Here is a 27,151-nt window from a genome sequence, read left to right as displayed (position 1 = left end):
GGAGAGGGAGAGGAGAGGAGAGGGAGAGGAGAGAGAGAGGGAGAGGGAGAGGGAGAGGGGGGAGGGAGAGGAGAGGGAGAGGGAGAGGGAGAGGGAGAGGGAGAGGGAGAGTAGGTGGGCAAGGCCCTTTTAAAGGGGACATAGTGAATGTGTACAGGTGGTGCAGTGGTGCTCTGAGTGGCTGTAGCTGAGGATGTACTTGTCAGAACCCCAAGTACAGGCCAGTACAGATGCCTGAACACTAACAGTCATACTGCTATACATCTTTTTTCACAAGCTATGTACTTTAGTGTTTTTGATAAAATCACTACTAAAAACTAATATTGTTTAATCCATTTTAAAATTTAATTTTATGGGGCTGGAGAAAAGGCTCGGTGGCTAAAAGCACTGGCTTCTCTTCCAGAGGACATGTTAGTATTCAGACAACTGTACTGCCCCACCCTCAGCTGCAGCCACTTAAGAACATTACCTGTGCACATTCACCACATTCCCGTTTTAAAGGGCCCTGCCCACCTACCATCTCTCTCTCTCTCTCTCTCTCTCTCTCTCTCTCTCTCTCTCTCTACCTCTGTCTCTCTGACTCTCTCTGTGTCTCTCTCTGCTTCTTTGCCTGTACCTATTTCCCACTCTGTTTCTTTCTTCTGTATTCTCTTCTGCCACTCCTGTCCCCAGAGGCTGGTTCCCCCTCTCCACTCCCCTCTTTTCACATTCCCTTTCCTTTAGTGCAATACCCTTCCACGTGAGCTCTTTTGCATAGCATCTTTGTGCTGCTGCTTTGTTAAATTACAACAGTACCAAGGTTTAATTCCCAGCACCCTGCCACACAGCTCACAGCTGTCTATAACTCCTTTTCAAGGACTTTGACACCCTGACACAGCTATTCATACAGGCAAAAGGCCAATGTAAACAAAATACAAATAAACAATTAAAAATTAATTTCATTCAGTATATATTTTTTAAATTTTATTTTACATCCTGGTTGCAGTTTCTTTGCCTCTTCCTCTCCTCCCAGTTGCTCCCCCACACAGGCACTCTATGTTCCTACCCACCCCAACCCATTCCTCTTTCATCTCCATCCAGGACAGTGCAGGTCTCCTATGAGTATCAATAAAACATGACATATCAGGTTGCAGTAAGACTAATCACCTCCCCATGTATTAAGTTGGCCCAACAGTATGAGGAGTGGGTCCCAATACCAGTAAAAGATTTGGAGACTGTCCCTCCTCCCACTGTTTGGAGTTCCACAAAATGACCAAGCCACACAACTGTAATGGAGAGTACCTAGGTCAGTCCCTTGCAGACTCCTAAGTTGTGTATACAGTCTCTGTGTGCCCCTATTAGACCAAATTGGTTGGTTGTGCCAGTTTCCTTGTGGTGTCCTTGGTCCTTCTGGTTCCTATAATCCTTTCTCCCTCATTTTAGCAGGAGTCCCAGAACTTTGGTTGTGGTCTGCAGGATAAAACCTCTAGAATGAAAATCTGGCTAGGTACTAATCCCATCATATCCCATAGGCAGGACACACTGTAAGTCAAATGTTTGGGGATGGCTTGGTTTCCCTCTTCTTCCATTTGAAGTTTTGCTTGGTTACCAGAGATGGACAGTTCTGGCTACATATCCAACAATGCTAGGTCTCTTAGATGGGATCATCCTTATTAATCCTGGGGGATTCCCTTGTGCTACATTTTAACCTCCTCTCAGAATGTCCCCACTTGGCAGTGGTCTCTTCCAGTAATCTCCCATGCTCTTTCCCCTCCTCCAAATCCTCTCAGATCCTTTCTTCCTCCCTAATCAGCCTACTTCCTTTTCTTTACCATTCTCTAACAAAAAACAAAAACAAAAAGCAAACACACAGAACACCTCCAAAATAACAAGTGAGAAAAAGAGCATAAAAAGTAAATAAAACAGAAGAAAACAAAAACAAGATAAAAGCATAAAAAATATACAGAGTTGTTTGTACTGACCTACTGTCTTGGATGTGAGGTCTACTGTGGAGTGTGGTTGGTATACTCAGTGACACTCTATTGAAGAAACTGAATCTTCCACTTCCCAGCAGGTATCAATACCAAATAACTCTTTAGATAGGGGTTTGTCTTTGTCTTTAATTCTACTTCTCAGTCCAGGAAATTTTTTTCAGTTTGCAAACGTAGAGATCAATAAAAATTTTTAACATGTTACCAAGAACTGAGAATATATCCATTGAATTTCCAGACCAGCAACACATGCACGTGCACACACACACACACACACACACACACACACACACACACACACACACACAGAATTACTGTTTCTCATTTTAAAACAATTATTTCTGAGGTAATTGATTTGGGGCTTTTTCTAATCTCTGCAGCCTCTTTGAGTTACACTCCATGTATTCAAATACAATGCATGGTTTGATATATCTTGCAAAAACGTAGTTTATTGTCCACAACCATATATATATATGTATAATAATAATGTATATCCCAAATCGATATCCATAGTCTATGAGTAGACATTAGTAGTTCAATAAACATTTGTCCACACTTAAACAATCAAAACAGAGGAAGAACATTTCATAGCACAGTTTATCCCTGGAGCTATCTCAGTTTACATGGGTGTCTTCTGCACTGACTTCTAAACTGCTTTTCCCTGAGTAAATCGTGTTTTACACTCAGAGAGATAAAACACTTCTGTTTTGAGATGAACTGCTCCAAGGAATTAAGTGAAATGAAATTGATTTTTATAAATATTAGTTTATTTCATAAAAATACAAAAATATAAATATACACTTATAAAAATATGAGTGAATTAACACAAAGACATCTTTCAACTAAATAAATATGGCAGTAATAGTCACTCCTAATTTAATTAGGTACATTTTCTTTCATATTAATTTACAAAGCAGTTGCACAATGTTTAATTTCATAATATATGTGACTGACAATCAGTTAAGAAAGCATTTATAAATTTCCTAAACTAAGACAAGGCACAAAAAGCCTTTCAAGAATTTTTATTGACTATTGATGTGATATATTTTTCCAAGCTCATTAGGCAAAGAGGGTGAAAGGTTGTTATTACTGTTTTAAAATCTATGTCATTCATACTCATTCACGGAAACTTACTAATTAAGCAAATCCTTACTAAGACAACACTTATGTATTGTTTGGAGTTGATTTTTAAAAACTTCCTCCAGAAAAAGGATAGTACAGGCCACTCAATCTGGTATCAAAGAGTATTTCCACTAACGTTGATCAAGTCATACAGGACTCATTCCCTGTCACTGTCATCACCTCCATACATATCTGCGAGTTTTTTGAACCGAGGCCCCCAGTCGCTAAGGTAATCATAATCTTGGTTACAATCAGCTGTGAGAGACTCTAAGGAGCTGAGCGAATTGGCTACGGAATCATTCCCTTCATAGGCATAAGTGGCCAGGGAGTCGTAGGGAGGTGCACTTGGATCTGAGTCATTTTCTTTTAATCTCCGGTGGATAAAATCTTGTACATCAATATTTTCCCAAAGGGGTACAGTCCTTCTTATCTGAAAAATAGTATCAGGCATGACATCTCTTCTAAGTTTACTGTCTTCTCTTGCTTCCGGGTTTCTTAAAGTGCCAATGTCAAAAGCCTGGGTGTCTTCCTCTCCACCACCTTCATCATTATAGGTCACAATATTGTCCCGGACATCATCCTTTGAAATGATTAGAGGCTCCTTTTTTCGTTGCCTCTTCAATGCAGCAAACAACATGATTAGAGCTATTGACGAGAGAAGAATGGATAGTGAAATTCATGATTAGAGATAATGTACATAATTCTAGTTTATGTGAAGCTTACTTGATCATCTGGAAACATGAGGTAACTATCTGATTGGAACAATAAAGGGAACATTACATGATTTAAAACAAAATAAAAAAGTAAAATAATAATGAAAAATGGAAGCTATTAAACAATTATTAAATTACATTTCAATGTCTGTGGAACATTGGTATTGAAAATATTATTTATGACTAACTGTATTTGATCATCTAAGATTAACTGGAATTTCATTCCCACCTAATGCAAATTTATCTCAAATTAAAAAAAATTATTCAGTCATCACCATTAAAATTTAGGGTTATGTATGTAAATAGTCTCTCATAAAGAAGCACATAAATGAATACATTTCTATACATGAATTTATAATATTCATATACACACATATTGATACGATGCATATGACTAATAATTTTAATCTAATTAAATATTGAGCAGAGAGTTATTTAAATTTCCTTAGTGTTATGGTTTTGAAAACATTCTAGAAAATCTGAAATGCAACTCTAAATCCTAAATGTAATATACAAATTTCAAAACAAGTTTAAATTATACCTACACATAGAGCAGCTAAAACTAGATTTTTCTTATTGAGACCATTCATAATTCACAAAATTATGTTCAAAATTTGTGACTAAAATTGTAATTTTGTTTTATTTAGTCTTCTAATTTTTATTTATTTACTTTTCTATGGATGTAATTAAGCACTTTACCATACAGTAAAATTGCAGGTTTCCAATTATAGTTGTAGAGTTAAATACAATACAAATATTTGAGAACCATCTTTTCCTAATGCTTATGTATTAGGATGCAATCTATGCATATGTACATTTATTTATGCATGTATGTGTGTGTGTGTGCTGTGTGTGGACTCTGAAGATTAATATTGGGGGTCTTTCTTGGTCACTATTTACAATATTTTGTGAATTAGGATCTGTCCCTGAATTAAGAAATCATTAATTGGTTAGAATGACTGTCCTTCATGTCTCCAACATTATCCTTGCCCTAAGGGCAGTGGAGGTTAAAGATGTGCTCACATATACACAACATTTTCCCTGGGTGCTGGTTTTCTGAATTCATGTCCTGAGTTTTGCATGAAAAACATTTTACCACCAAAGTCATCTTAGCTCCTATAAAATGCTTTCAAAAAATTAAAAATCAGTATGATTTCTATGTCTTAAAATTTATATTAAATTCAATAAATTCTCTATTTGTACATGAGAAAATAAGAAATAATTTAAAATATAATAAAAATACAGTGTGAGAAAAAAATTAATTAAAGAAGAAACAATCAATTTGGGAAAATTTATTTAAACAGGAGAGAATTTGAAAACTACAGTTCATTTATTTTAAGAAGCCAAAATTTTGCCAAAATTACAGACTATACATATTTGTGGTTCTAGCAATTTAGGGCCTTGAGCAGTAAGACCCTTTGAACCTAGCCCAAGTTGCCTACTGAGATCTTGTCTCAAAGGCTAGAAGAAAGGGGAGATGAAGATCATATTTCATTGAAAGAACCAATAAATTAACTTCAAATTTCCCATTGCTTTTGTTGTGCCCTTATTTAAGTTTGTTATGCTGTACTTTTTTTTCTCTTTTGTAGGGTTGAGCTTTGAGTATGGGTGGAAAGCATTGTACCATTGTCCTACATCTCCAGTTCAATTCCTAACCTCAGATAAATCCCACAAAAAATATATCTTTTTGAGGACTTAACCTTTTTCAGGTTCATCTGGGAGGTATTTAAAATAAAGAAAACATGACTGTATTAAAATGAATAAAACCTTAATCTTCCTTATTAAAAGATGAAAAAACAAAAGAAATCATAGACACTTTGTGTATCATTAGCATTATCATTTTGACAGGTAGGTATTTTTAAACTTTATTAGAATTCTTTAATTTGTCTAGACATCCGTTAACTATTATGCACTTTATTGATACAGATTTTATTACTTACATTTGTTTGGTTTTACATAAATCTTGTATCAAACTTAGTGCCTCATAATGTTAACATGCCTTATCCCTGAGCTACAACCACAGCATTCTTCTAAATTAAGATGTATGATAATTAAATCATAAGATTCATCATAGTGCCAGAGGGGTCTCTGTGGTCAAAATTTATGAAGTTCTTGCCATGGATTTCATTTCCACCATCAAGTTTTTGTTTTTCTTTTTTGAAGATCACAATCAAGCTTTAAGAAGTCCCAGACTGGGCAGAAATGGTGACTTAAGGGCAAAACACCCTCATTTTCTTTCTCAATAGCTAGATGATGTTAAATGAAACAAATGTTTTCCATTCACTTTTGTCAAACCCCTAGTGAAATTCTACAAAAATGTCTGGCAAAAGGGGATTTATCTAGAAAACTTGAAAGGGTTTGTAGTGAAAAGGAGCCAGCATACATGAGCATTTTGCACATAAACTTGGCGAGATCTCTTGCCCTACGTGCAAATTTTTTGGATGAATATTTTATAGAAATAATTTTGGAGGCGTTCACAGGGAAACAAACTGTTTAATTGAATTAAATCATTTGCTGTTTTAGTGTGTGCTTAGATAAAATGTGTTCTATCAGAAACAAGATTTAAATTGAAAAATACTGAGTGAGGCATCTGTGATTACCCTCTCACAATGACATTGCAAAGGTGATGGTGTGTGTGTGTGTGTGTGTGTGTGTGTGTGTGTGTGTGTGTGTCTTATAATAGTTCTCTAAGGAAAATATTTTAAGGTGGCCACATTAATGCCTGATATACTCCTATATATTTTATATTGTTAGTAAAAACATTTTAAAAGCTGAAATATGCTTAGTTCTGAGATTGGAATAGAGACTTTCAAGATAGAAATATTTGTTTTAATTCTCCAATAAATGCATTTAAGAAATGCTGTTTTGGAGGTGATCAGTTGATAACTAGGTTGATTGACAAGAATGAGGCCATTAGCCCAAATTTCCAGCAGACAGGTATAGTGCCAGGCATGTTGATAGAGTCCTGTAAATCCAATAGTAGAAGTGGGTGGAGGAACCAAGAGCAGCACTAACCAGCTAGGACAGCCAATTTTGTGAACTCCAGTTTTGTGAGCTATTCATTGTCAATAAATAAGGTGATGATCATTGCATGAAAGCATGTGATGCTGACCTCTGGGCTCCACACATGACTCTATATTTATGTGTGACCTGTATGCAAATGTACATGGGCATGCAGTCACACAAGGAAAGGGTTGCATCTGTTTTTAGCCATTTCCCAGCTGGACAGATTTGATAGAATTAAATTAATCATTAAATCAAATCCTTAGAAGTGTGACCAAAATACCTTCATGCTATGGTTGTAAGACCCATGCTATTTAATCTTGTTTTATAGCTTTATACAATGAATCCTTTCTCCCACAAAGAAAAAATAGGTGGGGTATACTTTTGTCATTGAGAATAACTGTAGTAAAATGATGAATATGAACAACATCATACACAATGCCTGGCAATGGAGAAGACCTTCGGGAGGGGATGATTGAGAGATACATAGCTTACTGAGCAGGATGATGACACAAAGTAAAATTGCGATGAGAGCTCCTGTGCTCAGGCCTGCAGCAAGCATCAGGGCCTCTGCATTGCAGGACTGCATGTTCCCTTGGTTATCACATGCACACACACGGATCGTGAGCGTGCCAGTGCTGCTTTGAATAGGGTAATCATTGTCAAAGATTAAAACTGGCAGTAGGTAGGTGTTCATTTTGGTGCGGCTGTACCCATCTTTTCGAGTTATGATTCCTGCTGTATTATCTGAAGAAGAAAAGATTATTAGAAAAAAGTCTTCATACTCATTTGCTTCTCTCCCTTCTCTCTTTTCCTTCTTCTCTGATCCCTTCAACACACTCTTCCTTTCTTTGGTTTCTTGAGATATTTTCTCATGTAGCCCAAGCTAGCCTCAACCCCCCTGTCTAGACAACAACCTTGAATTATTTGATATTCCTGAGATAACTTCCAAGGTGCTGGGATAACAGACAAAGCCACCACATCTTGCTTCATGTTCAATTTCAATTCTTCACCTTAATAATTGACACTTTATTTTTTATAGATGTCTATTACCTTTATTGTCTACAATGGTGAAATTTGGGTTGAGAGGAAATTCTGGCACTGGCTCAAAGAAGAACTTGTGTCCTCTGGGAGGGTCATCTTTGTCCATGACACTAATTGTTTGAATTAGCTGAAATCCAAACATATTCATTAATTCAATGCTGCAAAATAGAAACAAAGCTTAGTTTATTCAAGACCTTTTTAGTAGCTATAATTTGCTGGAGCAATGCCTGTTCATATTTTTGATATAATTAAAACATTGACCATATATATCATTCTCAGAAACACACACCAAAGGTGTTTATATGGATCTATTGCTATCATTTAAGATACCATTTAAACAATAATGAAAATTCTCTCTGAAGCAAAGTTTGTTGGGTACTCCAGTGCATTGTTTTCTACCTCCTGGTGACTCAAACATCCCACTTTACAAAAAATTGACTAATTCAAAAAATAATCTGTTTTGTTATTTTTCTATAGCCCTAGTCTCTTAAACTTGATTATTTGTACTTAATCAAGATCTCATTTCCTCACTAGAAAATTGTTTTTCTAAGGAAGAAAATATAAAATGTGCCCCTCAAAAAGCAACCTTGGTATGAAAAATAGTATAATTGAAATTTTACTATCATAGAAAAATATCAGAGCAAACTGTACTCTTCTGAGTTACTAGTGTAGCAAAACATGAACAATTACAATTGAATATTAAAATAGAAATATTTCATACATATCAATGTTCATTTAAAAGATATACTCAAGACTCTAGTAACTTTGACTCAATATGAGCCTAATTAGAACTCTATGTGAAATTTTTTTGATATGCCATAAACGTGTTTATCTTCCCACAGTCAAGTTAAAAGTAATTTTGAAAGTCACATTTTTGATGTCATTGTGAGTACTTTGAAGAGTGTACATAAAAATGCAATAACAGGCCAGGCGTTGGTGGCACACGCCTTTAATCCCAGCACTTGGGAGGCAGAGGCAGGCAGACCTTTGGGAGTTTGAGGCCAGCCTGGTCTCCAGAGTGAGTGCCAGAATAGGCTCCAAAGCTACACAGAGAAACCCTGTCTTGAAAAACAACAACAACAACAACAAAAGCAATAACAGTACAATAAAATGTCATGCAAGTGAAGCTGTGATTTGAGCCTTACCAAAGATTTGTTTATAAAGTTTATAATGACTTATTTACCTGCCCAGATTTTGCATTTTCACAAACAAATGTTTCATAGTACATGGCAAATTCCGGAGCGTGATCATTTATATCAAGAATTCTGATGAAGACAGGAATTTGGCTACTTTGTTTTGGGTTATCTGAAACAAAAACTTCAAGTAAAGTTTCAATGCCATTTGTAAAAGAGGCTGTAAAGCCCCACCAGCATTCGTATTTTGGTGACTGATCAATTCCTTTTATTCTCTAGCTCATTTGGATGGCTAGCAAATATTTCACCTTTATTACTTGGTCCACAACCAAAGCATAATAAAAAAGGAAAATATAATGGAGGATAAGAAAATAAAATTGACAATGTCCATACTCTCATGTATGATTTTTATGATGCTAGATGCAATTCAAATCCATTACAACTTGTAAAAACACATAAAACATATTTAAAATAAATTATATGCTAATCTTTAAATAAATATTAACATGAATTACAAACATGCTGAATCATTTTTTTATATTAACACTATTACAATATTTTTACGAAATACTCTTTTTTGCCATTTATTTACTACTTTGGTGAAACATGTTTTCATGGATATACCTAGAACTTACTTATCTCTGTGGCTGTAATTGTGATGTTGTGCCAAGGGGATGATTCCCTGTCCAGGGGCTTCAGAGTGAAGATAGAGCCATTTTCTGAGTGAATACTGAAAACCCGGTCCATATCAGTATGCCGGTCAACAGAGTATCTGACAGGAAAGAGACTTGTAAATTCAGACATCTCTGAAATTAGCTGTGTCTTTCTTCCTAAATTTATAGCAAATTCTCATATTCACATGACAAAAATATGATTTGTAAAATGATGGCACCTTTTCTGCATTTGTATCCCAATGGGATCATTATGGAAACAGCTTGAGGCTCTGACTGTTCCATTATGACCAACAAGTTTATGAGTGTGTTTGAAGCAATTAGTTATCCTCATGTGTACTTGTGTAAACCTTAAGTAAAGTGATATGTGCTTTTTCATTGACTTATTTTATCACAAACCAGTGTTAAATTTGTTATAGAATAGTCATATTAAACATGATGGTCAATAACAGAACATTAAAAGAATTGAATTGAAGATGGAAAATAAAGAACAACAAAGAAGGAGCCATCTAACTACCACTGAGTGCTCAAATTTTTTTGATGTCTCCTTAAAGTCACTTAAGAAAAGAACTTTTTTTATCTGCTTGTGAAATACTGTGTATTTTTTATTTGTTTTTTAATTAATTAAGTACTGTATATTTTATTGTAGTTTTTCTGTTTTGTTTTGGTTTTGTATTTTTGTTTTCTTATTTGTGTATTTGTTTTTAGATAGTATTTCAAATAGACAAGGATGGCCACTCACCATTTAGCCCAGGCTTCCTTCAATACCTAGTCTTCATGCCTACACCTTAAAAATGCTGGGATTATTTTTTGAGGCATGAGTTTGTATATAGCCAAGGATGACATCCAACTTGGAGTTCCCCTACCTTATGATCAGTACCCTTGACACTGCAGACACAGACAGCCAATCCAGCAGTTGTTGGGGATTTTGTCATTATGCATATGTGACAATAGATATTGTTATAGGAATTATGAAATTTTATAGAAAATGAAAGTAAATTCAATTAGTGTATGGATTTTTTTACTTTCATGTATGTTAACATATTGCATGCTTGGCTGGCAATTGTGGAGGCCAGAAGCATAGTCTGGATTCGCTGGAACAGGAGTTACAGAAAATTAAAAGCATCTGTGTTGATGCTGGGGACCAAACCCTGGTCCTCTGTAGGAACAGTGCTCTTAACCATTAAGACACCTCTTTATTTATTCCTGTAAATTCAATTTTGAATTTAATTTTTCCAGTTTAATGCAATTTATGAAATTACTTATTAAATTTATTTTGACTATATCTTACAAAGTAATTATCTCGGTATTTTTATATTGACTTATTACAGTTTTTGAGCCTCTTAGAAATCTGAACAGCTTCATCTGAGGGGAGAAAAGGCAAAAAAAATTACACAGTTTCATATTTGTTTATCTGTTTTACACATTTTGTTTTAAGTGTGGTTTTGAGACAGATGCTCATGGAACCTGAGTTCCCTTGAATTCTCTGTATAGCTAAGGCAGACCTTTGGTGGGGAATGTACTGTGTATGTTTATCTTATTGATTGTTAAATAAAATACTGGTTGGCCAATGAGACAGCAAGTAGACGGGACAAGGAGTCAAAGAGGATTCTGGGAAATGTAGTAGAGAAGTGTGATCAAGGCAGGAAGTGACATAGCAAGGAGACTCATATTTAAGCTAAGGAGAAACAGAAAGGGCCCTCTTTTCCCCTATGCTCCTGCTCCAGCAGCACAATGTGATCCACCGGCAAGGAGGGACACCAATAAGGCATCCAATAAGATAAGTCTTATAAAATATATAGGTTTATGATAGTTAAGACTGAACTAACAGATGAGAATCCTAGTCATTGGCCAAGCAGCATTGAACTAATACAAGTTTCTGTGTATTCATTTGGGCCTAACTCTGGGGGGGGGCAGCTGGTGTAAAGCTCACACGTGGCTTTGGGGCTCAGGTGGGTTTTGACAGAAAGACTTATCATAACAGACCTTGAAATTCCTATTTTCTCAACTCTTGTCTCCAAATTTTGTAATTACATGTGTACCTCTATACGTAAGAGATGGTCACTCCTCATGAATGCATAGATCATCTCAGTCACCAATTTTATGACCTTTTGAATGAGAGTTCAGTGGGTGATAACATTATCTAAAAATTGTAACTCCTTAAATTTTATCAAGTGTTATTACAATAACTTGAAGAAAAACAAGATAAAAACATTTCTGTGAGGAGCAAAAGTATATCAAAACAAGATAACAATATATTTGTGTTGAATAAACTACCACTCATATTCAAGTGCAAATTTGTCTTTTCATTGTTGGGAAAGGTGAGTAGTTTTTTTTTTTAATTTATTTTATTTTATTAGCTCTAGTTAGGGAACAAGCTTATTTCAAGTCCCTTCTCCCTCTCCCTCCCCTCACCCCCAACCCTCCTCCCCACGCCCCCACCCACCCCCCACCCCCCACCATCCACCCACCACTCCCCAGGCAGGGTAGGGTCCTCAACAGGGGCTCTGCCAAGTCTGAAAGGTGAGTAGTTAACCATTATCTGATTAAAAAGAAGAAACTATCCGATTCCGCCGCCGAAGACTGACCTGGAACTAGGTGAGTGAGCTCCTGCCCGCTCCCGACCCCAGACCAGAACACCCCACCACCCCCATCCCACCACCCCCTCCTGAGCCTGCCGGCTTGGGCCAGACACGCCCAGAGAGGGAGGAGCCCTCTGCCCCACCAATCTGCTAGCACTCCATTCTTACATTCCGCCGCCGAAGACTGACCTGGAACTAGGTGAGTGAGCTCCTGCCCGCTCCCGACCCCAGACCAGAACACCCCACCACCCCCATCCCACCACCCCCGCCTGAGCCTGCCGGCTTGGGCCAGACACGCCCAGAGAGGGAGGAGCCCCCTGCCCCACCAATCTGCTAGCACCCCATTCTTACATTCCGCCGCCGCAGACTGACCTGGAACTAGGTGAGTGAGCTCCTGCCCGCTCCCGACTCCAGGCCAGAACACCCCACCACCCCCATCCCACCACCCCCTCCTGAGCCTGCCGGCTTGGGCCAGACAAGCCCAGGCAGGGAGGAGCTCCCTGTGCCCCAAATCTGGTAGCACCCCACTCTTCCATTCCGCCGAACGACCAAGAAACTAGGAACTAGCGAGGAGACCACCAGGAGCGTCGAGATCATCTAGAGTTGTGGACATCGAATTCCTAGCCCCCACACACCACTGGGCCACAAGAGGAGATAGAGAGAACCCACCCGCACCCACTAAAAGGATATGGGGAGAAGACAGAATAAGATTTCACTCAACAACACAAAGACCAACATGACACCACCAGAACCTAGGGACTCCACTCCGGCAAGAGCTGAAAAGCCCAACACAGAGCATGAAGATGAGATGGACCTCAAAAATTATCTCAGCAAGTTGATAGAGACCTTTAAAGAGGAAACAAGAAAATCCCTTAAAGAAATAGAAGAGAAAACAAACAAAAAATTAAATGAATTGGAGGAAAAGACAAACCAAAAAATTCAAGAAATAAATAAATCTCTTAAAGAATCCAAAGAAAGCCAAGAAAAAACATCCAAGCAAGTGAAGGAAGCTCTTGAAATAGTTCAAAACATGAAAGCTGAAATACACACAATAAAGAAAACACAGAATGAGACCATGTTGGAAATGGAAAGGTTGGATAAACGATCAGGAACTAAAGATGTAAGTGTATCCAACAGGATTCAAGAGATGGAAGAGAGAATCTCAGCCACTGAAGACTCGCTAGAGGATATACATTCATCCACCAAAGAGAACCTCAAGTCCAACAAAACCCTAACACAAAATATCCAGGAAATATGGGACACCGTAAAAAGGCCAAACCTAAGAATAATAGGTGTAGAAGAAGGTGAAGAAATACTGCTCAAAGGTACAGAAAACATATTCAACAAAATCATAGAAGAAAACTTCCCCAACCTACAGAAGGATATGCCTATGAAAGTACAAGAAGCTTACAGGACACCAAACAGACTGGACCACAAAAAGAAGTCGCCCCGACACATAATAATCAAAACACCAAATCTACAGAATAAAGAGAAAATATTAAGAGCAGCAAAGGAAAAAGGCCAAGTAACATATAAAGGCAAACCAATCAGAATCACACCCGACTTCTCAATGGAAACTCTGAAAGCCAGAAGGTCTTGGATAGATACCCTACAAGCACTAAGGGAGCATGGATGTCAACCCAGACTACTGTACCCAGCAAAACTTTCAATCACTATAGATGGAGAAAACAAGATATTCCACGACAAAAACAGATTTAAACAATACATATCAACAAATCCAGCACTACAGAAGGCTCTGGAAGGAAAACTCCAACCCAACGAACATAACTACACTCACAAAAACACTGTCAGTAGTTAATCGAATTTCACCAAACACAAAAAGAAACAGAAGGGCAAAATCCACACGCAATGATACCACCAACAATAAATCCAAAACTAAGAAGAACCAATGAACAATGGACGTTAATATCCCTGAATGTCAATGGTCTTAACTTACCCATAAAAAGATACAGGCTAACAGAATGGATACGAAGACAGAATCCATCCTTCTGCTGTTTACAAGAAACACACCTCAAATTCAAAGACAGGCGATACCTCAGAGTAAAAGGATGGGAAAAGATTTTCCAATCAAATGGGCTCAAGAAACAAGCTGGGGTAGCAATACTAATATCTAACAAATTAGACTTTAAACTGAAAGCAATCAAAAGAGATAAAGAAGGGCATTTCATACTCATCACAGGAAAAGTCCATCAAGACGAAGTCTCAATCCTGAACATCTATGCCCCTAATACAAAAGCATCCACTTTTGTAAAAGAAACATTACTAAAGCTCAAACCACACATAAAACCACACACACTTATAGTAGGAGACTTCAACACCCCCCTTATACCACTGGACAGAACTACTAGACAGAAACTTAACAAAGAAACAAAGGATCTGAAAGAAGTTATGACACAACTGGGTTTAACAGATATCTATAGAACATTCCATCCAAACACAAAAGAATATACCTTCTTCTCAGCGCCACATGGAACCTTCTCAAAAATTGACCACATAGTTGGCAGCAAAGCAAACCTCCACAGGTACAAAAGTATTGAAATAACCCCCTGTATCTTATCAGACCACCATGCATTAAAGCTAGAATTCAACAGCAATACGAATTGCAGAAAACCTACATTTACGTGGAAAATGAATAACTCCCAATTGCACCATTCCTTGGTTGAGGAAGAAATAAAAAAAGAAATCAAAGACTTTCTAGAATTTAATGAGAATGTAGACACAACATACCCGAACTTATGGGACACCCTGAAAGCAGTGCTAAGAGGGAAGTTCATAGCACTAAGTGCTCACATGAAGAAACTGGAGGAAAGTCACATTAGAGAATTGACAGAACAACTGAAAGCTTTAGAGCAAGAGGAAGCAAACTCACCAAGGAGGAGTAGACGCCAGGAAATAATCAACCTGAGAGCCGAAATCAACAAAGTAGAAACTAGGAAAACAGTACAAAGAATCAATGAAACAAAGAGTTGGTTCTTTGAGAAGATCAACAAGATAGACAAGCCTCTAGCCAAACTAACCAAAAGGCAGAGAGAGAGCATGCTAATTAACAAAATCAGAAATGAAAAGGGAGACATAACAACGGACACTGAGGAAATCCAGAGAATCTTTAGGTCATACTTTGAAAACCTGTATTCCACAAAATTGGAAAACCTAAAGGAAATGGACAACTTTCTGGATAAATATCACTTACCAAAATTAAATCAAGATCAGATAGACAGTTTAAATCGAACTATAACCCCTAATGAGATAGAAGCAGTAATCAAAAGCCTCCCAACCAAAAAAAGCCCAGGGCCAGATGGCTTCACTGCAGAATTCTACCAGAAATTCAAACAAGAGCTAATTCCAGTACTCCTCAAACTGTTCCACACAATAGAAGCAGATGGGATATTGCCAAACTCTTTCTATGAGGCTACAATCACTTTGATACCCAAGCCTCACAAAGATATGACTAAGAAAGAGAACTACAGACCGATATCCCTCATGAACATCGATGCTAAAATACTCAACAAAATATTGGCCAACCGAATACAAGAACATATCAGAAAAATCATCCACCATGATCAAGTAGGCTTTATCCCAGGGATGCAAGGATGGTTCAACATACGAAAATCCATCAATGTAATCCACTATATAAACAAACTTAAAAAGAAAAACCACATGATCATCTCACTAGATGCTGAAAAAGCCTTTGACAAAATCCAACATCCCTTCATGATAAAGATCTTGGAGAGAACAGGAATAACAGGAACATATCTAAACATGATCAAGGCAATATATACCAAACCAATAGCCAACATCAAAGTAAATGGAGAGAAACTCAAAGCGTTTCCTCTAAAATCAGGAACAAGACAAGGCTGTCCACTCTCTCCATATCTCTTCAATATTGTACTTGAAGTTCTGGCTATAGCAATAAGACAAGAAAAGGGGATCAAAGGGATACAAATTGGAAAGGATGAAGTAAAACTTTCACTATTTGCAGACGACATGATAGTCTACATTAGTGACCCGAAAAACTCTACCAGGGAACTCCTACGGCTGATAAACACCTTCAGCAAGGTAGCAGGATACAAAATTAACTCAAAAAAATCAGTAGCCCTACTATACACAGATGATAAATCCAATGAGAAAGAAATCAGGGAAACATCACCTTTCACAATATCCACAAGCAACATAAAATACCTGGGGGTAACACTAACCAAAAAAGTGAAAGACCTGTACAATAAGAACTTTGAGACTTTAAAGAAAGAAATTAAAGAAGATACCAGAAAATGGAAAGATCTCCCATGCTCATGGATAGGTAGAATTAACATAGTAAAAATGGCAATCCTGCCAAAAGCAATCTACAGATTCAATGCAATCCCCATCAAAATCCCAACACAGTTTTTCACAGACATTGAAAGAACAATACTCAACTTTATATGGAAAAATAAAAAGCCCAGGATAGCCAAAACAACTCTTTACAATAAAGGATCTTCTGGAGGCATCACCATCCCCGACTTCAAGCTCTACTATAGAGCCATAGTTCTGAAAACAGCTTGGTATTGGCACAAAAATAGACTGATAGACCAATGGAATCGAATTGAAAACCCTGATATCGACCCACGCACCTATGGATACCTTATTTTTGACAAAGGTGCTAAATCTATACAATGGAAAAAAGACAGCATCTTCAACAAATGGTGCTGGTACAATTGGATTCGGACATGCAGAAAATTACAGATAGATCCATACCTGTCACCATGCACAAAACTTAAGTGCAAATGGATCAAAGATCTCAGCATAAATCCAACCACACTGAATCTTCTAGAAGAGAAAGTGGGAACAACCCTTGAACAAATTGGCACAGGAGACCACTTCCTGAACATTACGCCAGAAGCACAGACATTGAGGTCTGCAATTAATAAATGGGACCTACTGAAACTGAGAAGCTTCTGCAAGGCAAAGGAAACAGTCAGTAGGATAAAACGACCACCCACAGAATGGGAAAAGATCTTCACCGATCCCACATCTGACAGAGGACTGATTTCCAAAATATATAAGGAGCTCAAGAAGCTAGCCACCAAAACACCAAACAACGAAATTAAAAAGTGGGGTGCAGAACTAAATAGGGAATTCTCAACAGAGGAATCTGAAATGGCTGAAAGACACTTAAAAAAGTGCTCAAAATCATTGGCCATCAGAGAAATGCAACTCAAAACAACTCTGAGATACCATCTCACGCCTGTCAGAATGGCTAAAATAAAAAACACCAATGACAATCTATGCTGGAGAGGATGTGGAGAAAAAGGAACACTCCTCCATTGCTGGTGGGAGTGCGATCTTGTAAGACCACTCTGGAAATCAGTATGGCGGTTGCTCAGAAAAATGGGAATCAGTGTACCTCAAGATCCAGCCATTCCTCTCTTGGGTATATACCCAAATAGGGCATGTACTTACAACAAGGACATATGTTCAACCATGTTCATAGCAGCATTGTTTGTAATAGCCAGAACCTGGAAACAACCTAGATGCCCCTCTATTGAAGAATGGATTGAGAAAATGTGGTACATTTATACAATGGAGTACTACTCAGCAGAAAAAAGCAATGGAATCTTGAAATTCGCAGGCAAATGGATGGAACTAGAGGAAACCATCCTGAGTGAGGTAACCCAGTCACAAAAAGACAAGCAAGGTATGTACTCACTGATATATGAATTTTAGACATAGAACAAAAGACTACCAGTATATAATGCTCTTCACCAAAGAAACTAGGAAACATGAAGGACTCTAAGGGTTAAATGGTCCCCAGGAATGGAAATGGCATGAACTCCCGAACTAATTGGGGGCATGAGGGTGGGGGGGGAAGGAGCTGCTACAATAAGAGCAAGAGAAGAGGAGAAGAGGAGAGGAAATGGAGGGGCAGAAACATTGAGTTGGGGGAAGAATAGAGGAAAGAGAGCAAGATGAGAGAAACGATATCAGAGGGAGCCACTGTAGGCCCGAGAAGGGATCAGGAACCAGGGAGATCTCCAGAGACCTACAAGGATGACACGATCTGACAATCCAGGCAATGGTGGAGAGGATAACCTAAAAACCCTCCCCCTAAAATGAGATTGATGACTTCTCTTTATGCCATCCTAGAGCCCTCACCCAGTGGCTGATGGAAACAGAGACAGACATCCACAGATATACAATGAGCCGAAATCGGGAATTTAGTTGAAGAGAGGGAGGAATGAAGAACGAAGGGGTCTGTACTAGGATGGAGAAACCCACAGGAACTGTTGGCCTGAACAAGGGAGAGCACATCGACCCCAGATGCTGTCCAGGAGGCCTGTACAAGACTGATCCAGACCCCAGAACATAGATGTCAATAAGGAGGCCTCTGCACTCCAGGGAGCCTCTGGTAGTGGATTAGTATTTTTCCCTGGTGCAAAAAGGGACTTTGAGAGCCCATCCCATATGAAGGGTTACACTCTGGCCCTGGACACATGGGGAAGGGCCCAGGATCAGCATAGGAAGACTTGGTGGACTTTGCTGAGCTCCCGTTGAGGGCCCTACCCTGCCTGGGGAGTAGTGGGTGGATGGGGTTGGGGGGATGGGCTGGGGGTGGGGGAGAAAGTTTGGGGGTGAGGGGAGGGAGAGGGAGAAGGGACTTGAAATAAGCTTGTTCCCTAACTAGAACTAATAAAATAAAATAAAATAAAAAAAAAAAAAGGTTGGCAATAGTATTTACTGTTAACATTCCTCTGCTCTGAATAATATAATAGTGTTTGATTGTATATCTTATGTAGCTGCAGTGAAACATGAAAAATAATACTGTTTTCTAAAAAGCCTAGTAATTTAAACAGGGTGAATTGTTTGCAATTGTATATTCTAGGGTTCTTTTTAAGTTATGTAAGTAGACACCATATTTAGAACTTGGCAGAATTTTCCAGCCAAATAGATAGAGAAGAGGAATTTGTGACACACTTGGAGCCAGCTGGCTAATAAGTGAATATACTTTGTCACAAGCCCCCTACTCTACACTTTGCCTACAAACAGCCCCTGCCTCCCTCTAACCACAGGTTGCTCCACTTCAAACCTGATGGCTTGTGGGAACCGCTTTGTCAAAATCATTAAAGAAAGAAATGCCTGTGAATTCTCCAAAAAAAAAAAAAAAAAATCCATCTCCTTTTTTTGCCAATACGTTTCCCTAGAGATTATATATATATATATATATATATATATATATATATATATATGGACTCTCAAATAATAATTCTAACATTATAAAAGACACAAATTGACTAACTTGTAATTTATGGGGAATAAAAGTATTTCTAGGCACATGCCAGCCCTCTACTTCAGTTTAACCTTAAATGGCAATGCATCTCAGGTTATGAATTCATGGAGAAGAGTCACTTTGACAATTTAGCATTAGGCTTACTTTTTATCACCAACAGTGAAAACTTTATGGTCTATATTTCAACACTGCCCTCAATAAAAATGATGCCCCATGATTTGTCAAGGTCCAGATATAACATGCTTTTACTTAGCATCCATGGTCTATTTTCAGCACAGAGTTAGAACATTCTAAGGGACCAATTTGTAATAAATATATTGAATTATTGCAAATGACCAGAAAAAATGTTTTAAACACTTAACACAGAAGTCATTTCTGTGTTCCTGAAATTGGATTTCAAAATCAATATTGATTTTCCTCCTTTGAATTTTAAACAATAATCTGAAACAGATCAGTAGCATAAACTTTTGTGGGAATGATTCACGAAGAGAAAGGAACTATTTATATGGGTGACATACAAAACTCAAGATGTTCTCATGATAACTCATCTGTAGAATCTGAGTTCAAAATTGTGATTTTAATTTTATGTTGTTAAACAAAACATTAAACATAGTAAAGTCTCTCTCTTATTTTTTCCTAAGACACACTAGATAGAGACCCCAACCATATATAACATTTCTAGGAGTGGCTTCATTGTGTAAAATAGATCATCATCTTATCAATTACTAGGTCAGTGTAGCCACAATAAGTATTTGCTTTCTGACTCCAGAGCTAATTTTTTCAAAAAATTTGTTTCTCACAACTGTATACAGTGAAATTTTTATTTTCATTGTTCAAATGGATGGTGACTATATATTGAAGCTAATTTTAGTTTCACAAGACAATGATAAATGTAATTTACAGAGATTAGTAATTTTAATATCAGACCAATATTATTTACAAATAGACAGTGTCTCAATGGTTACCATAATTCTTGCTATATAGGCCAAAATAACATTGAGGAGACATTTTATTTAAGATTTATTAAAGTTTGCCTGAGGATTCAGAAGGCAAAATCAGCCTTAAGCTATAGAGATCAGGCAGTGGTGGTATACCCCTTTAATTCCAGCACTCAGAAACTAGGAGATAGTGGCACACACCTTTAATCCTAAAACTCAAGATTAACAGGTAAACAGATCATTGTTATTTCAAGGCCACAATGGCCTACACAAGAATGAAGAGTAACAGAGCTCATGCCTATGATCCCAGCACCTGGGATCACATGCCTTCAATCCCAACATTAGAGAAGTTTAAAGATAGGTGCAAGGTCTCAGAGTTGGCAGAGTCTCAGAGTCTCCAAAACTTTGCAGATGGGAAGGTATTGAAATCTCCAGACACTTTGAGGAGATCAAAACAATCAATGATTACAGTCTGAGGTTTGGTGCAGCCAGGATCACCTTTCAGCCTGAGGCAGAGGCAGGAGTTTTTTTTTGCTTCTGTGATCTTCAGGTTGAAGCTTGAACTTCAGTATCAGTTCTGGGTATTTTATCGTTCTATATAACCTCATATCAGTAATCCTCATGCTGTAGCCACCTGTGTCTCAGGAATAAAGGTTGCACAACCACATCTGGCTCGATTATTTTCATTTAACAACAAAGTAAAATGAAGAAAGCTGGGAAGCCATCTGTATACTGATGTTCCCACGGATTCAGTGCAGCCTGAGTTGGACCCTGTGGCTGTTACTGAAGCTTAACCCAATCCCTAGCCAATAAATTTGTTTTGCAACTTAGTTTTAATTGAAAGCAACTGAATTTCTTCTAAAAAAATCTTTGAACTTTAAAAAATGTTGAACATAAAATAGGTGTGAAGTGAGGCAAGATGTTCTTTCAAATGCATAAAATTACAGCCAACCTTATAATTTGAGAGATCCATAATAACTAATGAGGTGAAGCAGAGGTGGCAACAGCTGTGAGCTGTGACAGTAAATTCGTATGGCCAGTAGCATTTGTATTTAAGCCAATAGGTTTAATAAACAGATTTTCTGGATTGTAGATGAAAAGCAGTTCACCAAATTTTCTTTTAGAATGTGTTTCTGGTGCTGACTTTATACACTCTCTGTTTGGGGATTCAACCATGCTTCTTTATTTCTTGTTGATTTATTGTGGATTTTTCTTCCCATTACCATTGGATATCTAAAGGTGGTTTCATTACATTTTGCATTGCGATGAGTTTTGCTGCCTTCTCCTTCTATTTCCAGGTACAACTTTATTTGTTGGAAGGTTCCGTGATATAAATGATTGAACATCATATTTCTTAAGGTTTTAAGTGAAACTACATCTCATTCCTGAATTTTGATAAGAACTGGAAACTTAAAATATATCAGGCATCATTCTGTACAATGAAGAAAAGATGAAAACTTTACTGTGACTATTTTAAACCAAAGAAAAACATCCCATTGAAATTATATTCTTAGGAAGTTACCATATTTGGGATATATACAATTTTTCAAAAATATGAAGATTCATTAACAAATTATTAAACATATTATAGTGCATTTTTATGCAGAAAATATGTACAGTATGATAGTACTTAAAGATTGGAAATCTGATGAACAATGTAAATTAATTGTTTTAGAATATAGCAGATATCTAGATTATTTTGTTGAAAAAACATCATTTAATAGAAAGGTAAAAGTAACGCTGATTACTAGGTGGAGAATAACTTAATTTTTATTTATTATAAAACATATTTTATCGAAATCAGTGTTTCTCAACCTTCATAATGCTGCAACCATTTAATACAATTCTTCATGCTGTGGTGACCCCCAACTATACAATTATCTTCATCGCTACTTCATAACTGTAATTTTGCTACTATTACTAATTGTAATGTAAATACATGTTCAGGTGGTCTCAAGCAACCCCTGTGAAAGGATGGTTCAAAACCCCCAAAAGTTTCGTAACCTATAGGTTGAGAACCTCTGATGAAAGCAAACCTTTACAACTCAGAAAGTAAGGGATATAATCAAGAATAACTTTCTCCAGCTTCTCTCAAGTCAGTAAGAGGAGTCAAATTATTGTAATTTCAATAATTGTGAATACACAACAAAATAAATAAAAATGGAATTTAAACAATTGTCAAACCAGTAAGCTTTGCTCAAAAATGCAGGTAAGTACAAATATATTTTAATGCATAAGAATTAAAATATTTTGCAGGGCATTGGTGTTGCACACCTTTAGTCCAAGCACTTAGGAGGCAAGGGCAGGTGTATCTCTCTGAGTTTGAGAACAGGCTAATCTACAAGAGCTTGTTCCAGGACAGCCTGCAAATCCACAGAGAAACCCTGTCTGGAAAAAAAATATAAAAAACAAAAACAAAAACAAAAATAAATAAATAAAAGAATTAAAATATTTCAAGGTGCCAATGGAAAAGGAATAAATATTCAAATTGTGATATTTTTATATGAGAACACAAATAAGTTGCTGTGGTAGAGCCCTTTCCTAACACTACAATATCTCTCTAAGAGAAACAGTTCTCAAGTTCATCATAAAAAGAATTCATTATAAAATGAATCAATTTTTATATCAATGAATTCACAGTAACTATATACTTTCCAAGAAATGGTTGTAATTTATATCTAGTAATAAAAGGGAAGCAAAAATTTTGCCAAAGTAGTTGGCTATTCTCAGAGAAACTTTAAGAGGAGGTGTTTAAAAAAAGAAAAAGACTGTAAAAACAAAGACTGATGCAAAACTATTGGTGGATAGGACCAGATCATAGAACATGTGAACTCACAGCAACTGTTGTTGTCTATATAGTGTAGGCAGAAGGTCAAGCCAATCAACATTTCAGTATAAACTACAGATGCAATTCCAGAACCATTGGCATTGATGGCTGCTGAAGGAGTGAGTGTATGTTGTATTTAACTTTGTGGTCCCTGGTAGCATGTTCCTGTGTGCCTTTGTCTAAACTATGCTCATACATATGGACATCACTAATTGGACTACTGCTTTATAAGGGAAACATGGAGAATATGAGGTTTTATGTGAACATGATGGGAACATACACACACATATGTAATGATCAAATAATAACTAAAAATGTATAATATAAATCACAGAAACAAAATCTTTTAAGAGTAAGACATGATCATGGCTGTGATGATGTTTTCACTTTTAAAAATATGGCAATTTTTAACAACTCATTTTTTTCAAAATTTGTCCACTTCAGTGTAGATCAGGTTTACTCCAAGGAAGCTGATAAATGTTAAGAGAAATAAAAGTTTTTCTGGTCCTGGAAACATGGTTCATAATTTACGAGCTTTGGTATCTTCCGGAGCACCAAGATTCATTTTCTAGCCATGGCATTTTGCTCACAGTGTCAATAATTTCAAATCCAGGCATTCAAGAACATCTAATGGCTTCTATGGGCATTTTTATACATGTGGTCCACAAACATGCACAAAAGCAAATTACCCACACACATAACATAAAAAATATCTAATTTATTTTGCTACCAATATTATAACAATTATAACATAATTATAACCATTACTATATATTATAATTAGGTTATTGTAACATATTATGAACTGAGGGTTTACAGAGACAACATACAAAAAGCATTTTAAGCAATTTCTTGTAAGAGCCCGTGTTTAATAATATTAATTTATTGTATGAGAAAAGAGACAAAATATTTAAGTTGATTGATATGTCATGAAATCACAGCAACATGACTAACAAAATGTGAATTTTGTTGGCTGTGCATAACTTATTGATAAGTTGCAGAAATTTCTTCAGAATGGAATTTGTAAATAGAAAGTACAGTGAAATTTCTGATTTGAATACACACATAATGGAGGGGACTTGGAAGAGACATTTACCAAATCATGGAAATGCAGCACATAAATAAGGACACATAATATTTTTGGATGTGATCTCCAACAACAAGATGATTCATAGCATTCTAATAGAGAATAATCTTCTTTTCAAAGTTATATTACCCTTCTTTATAAGTATGCGATTTGTTGCATAAACAGTCGGCATGATAATAATTAAGGAGAAGGACTTGGCCAAAATTGAACTTTGCACTCAGAAGTTGGGAAAAGTTATCAAGAGGAAAGAATTCTTGAGTGTTTGAAGACACTCTTATGAGCACACCTATCGTAAAAATAGTGGACACTGACAAGCTGAAAAACTACAAAAAAATGACATACTAAAAGCTGAAGAAAAAGGAAAACATGATCCATCTGAGACAAATATGTTTACTTCTTCTATACAGAACACATTTTAAATATTTTAAAATTTTATGTGTATGAGTATTTTGCTACCGTGTATATCCCCGCCTCATATGCGTATCTAGTTACTAGAGAGGTCAGAATAGGGCATCAGATCCCAAAATTGGAGGTAATGGTTGGTTATGAGCTGCCATGTGAGTTCTGAAAATCAAACAACAGTTCTCTGCAGGAGGGACCACACATCTAACTGCAAAATCTCCTCTCCAGCCTTGAACACTTTATTAAAATCATTGCAATTAGTGACATTGCAATTAGTAAAAATTTGTTAATATTTGGAATTTTTTTCTAATTTTGTAAATACCCCTATCAAGATGGATGTATATGTACATGCATATATATTCACACTTATGATTTCAGGTCTTTATAAAAATGGGTAATTATATATCCTTGAAGTAAAACTATAAAGGTATGTTGTTGTCCTTACCAACTGAAAGCAAATTGCTTCTGGTGGTTTTCCTGGCCAGGGGCAGAAAGAAAAGCAGATAAATCAATAGCTGGACATCATGTACCAGAAGATGTGTTAATCTACTGAAGTTACTACACCACATTTGGTATAGCACTTAAAATTGGAGTCACTACTTGATATTTTTATAGTCCATCATCATTCTTCATGATCAATTTGTCTACTGCACTGGCCAGAGAGAAGAGTGAAAAGGAGAGGTGGTGGGAACCACCAACCTGTATCTTCCAAGTCTTTGATGGGGCACTGGTTTCCACTGTCCCTCCAGGGATGTGGTTTTTGATTCAATATTTTTACTGGCAGGGGCAACTCTAATGGCTTCCACTTAGCCTTTCTTAATACAATATCCGTTAGTTCATAGGACAGGAGCTAATATGGGAATCCTGTCAACATCTAAATATGTCTATCCCAATTATACATTCTGGGACTGGGAGAATAACCACAGTATTTTTTTTAGATACCCATTGGTTCTATTGTGAATGAAACATCACTCAAAAAATCCATTAATTAGGTAAATTCCAAAGCCCCATTTTAACTGGAAGGTTACAATTTTTCTAAATGTTTTCAGGAATCAGCATTACTTCAAAACCAACATCCAAAAAAAAAACACCACAGAAAATCTATTTACTTTTCTCCAATGTCCAATTATCCTTGTGAAGGTCATAGGTTTCTCTGGGGAGGACTAGAAAAAGGCTAGTAGTAAAACTCTAGGTATTTAATTTAGATCCTTTCTCAGGGGAACCTGGATGTCCCTTCCTTAAAGTGGTCTTGGGTCTGCAAACTGGCTCAAGTCTGAAAAATTAGTTCACAGGATTAAAATTCCCCTTTTTGAAGAAGCAAAGTTGCTTATCTTTAATTTGTTTGAGAGTATTCCTGCAAATATATATCAAACAAAAATGTCATGCACTTCTTATCTATTTTATGCCTGGAAACACCTTGATTGATTATCCAGTACCACAGAGCCATATGGGTCATGCCATGAAAAAAAATCACTTTACCCTTGATGTTCACTTATGGGTCAGGTCATTATGAACATGGTTTTACCTTTAATATGCATTGCAGGCACTATGATCACCTTGCCTTTGGCAATTCAGTACAGTTATCTGACCCAATCTACTTGGAGGTCAAGTGCATTTAATCTATCCAACAGAGAAGCAACATCTCTCACCCTAAAGTCTGGTACAAGGAAATGGCTGACAACATAACTATGCATATGAGCTTGTGTCCCTCTTATCATTATATGCCTTAATTATAATTAGTGAAGGACATGTCTTCTGGGCCTCTTTATATTGGAAGATTAGTCTTCACAGTGTGCCCACTGTAGAATTGCAATTTCTCTGAGCCTTAACATCTCTTCATCAATGCTAAGCCATGGAATGTCAGGAACATTCAACTCATTTTCAGCTGGACAGTTTTAATTGATACTTCATCCAACCAATTAAGTAAGTTTTGATACATTAAAAAAAGCTGTGCCAGCTTCCATATGAAAACTACAATCTCAGTAGTCCCACATTTAAGTAATCCACTGCCAGTTCCACTCACCATATAAACTGGCCTGACAGAAAGATGAAATGCCATTTTGAATACACAGTTACTGCACCAATTAGGTGGAAGTAATCTGGAGGAATGGGCCAGGGTTCTACAAAAGGTGACCTATGTTTGCATCAATGTCCAGTATATATGGTATACTTTTTTCTCCTCCCTCTAGCCAGGAGCCATGCATCCAGAAATCAATGGGAGAGAAAGAGAATGGTTTTACTCATTATCACATACAACGACTCACTCTGAAGTTATTTTGTTTCCTGTAATTGTGACCTTAAGTTCTACTGCAATAGAGATTCTTTCTTTAGGATGGGAGTGGGGCAATCACCCTTACCAGGAGACACAACAAATATT

General features: G+C 37.0%; 1 protein-coding gene across 5 annotated transcripts in view; it reads right to left on the bottom strand.

Annotated features, from left to right (window-relative positions):
• Window positions 1-2,403: 2,403 nt before the first annotated feature.
• Window positions 2,404-27,151, bottom strand: part of Cdh9 (cadherin 9) — a 128,543-nt gene continuing 103,795 nt past the window's right edge. For 2 of the 5 annotated variants that reach the window (XM_035440622.1, XM_035440621.1), the window contains 5 exons: window positions 9,621-9,757; window positions 9,036-9,169; window positions 7,862-7,979; window positions 7,244-7,555; window positions 2,404-3,737 (listed from right to left, as the gene is read on the bottom strand). In XM_035440622.1, coding sequence (XP_035296513.1) covers window positions 3,250-3,737; window positions 7,244-7,555; window positions 7,862-7,979; window positions 9,036-9,169; window positions 9,621-9,757 — 1,189 coding nt within the window. In that variant the 3' untranslated portion in view covers window positions 2,404-3,249. The remainder of the gene's footprint in view (window positions 3,738-7,243; window positions 7,556-7,861; window positions 7,980-9,035; window positions 9,170-9,620; window positions 9,758-27,151) is intronic. The other 3 variants (XM_035440623.1, XM_027400028.2, XM_027400030.2) reach the window with 3 other exon arrangements.

The sequence above is a fragment of the Cricetulus griseus genome, chromosome 2, assembly GCF_003668045.3.
Source record: "Cricetulus griseus strain 17A/GY chromosome 2, alternate assembly CriGri-PICRH-1.0, whole genome shotgun sequence".
NCBI classification, from domain to species: Eukaryota; Metazoa; Chordata; class Mammalia; order Rodentia; family Cricetidae; genus Cricetulus; species Cricetulus griseus.
The sequence above is the reverse complement of the archived record's forward strand: the minus strand, read 5'-3'. Positions and strand labels throughout refer to the sequence as shown.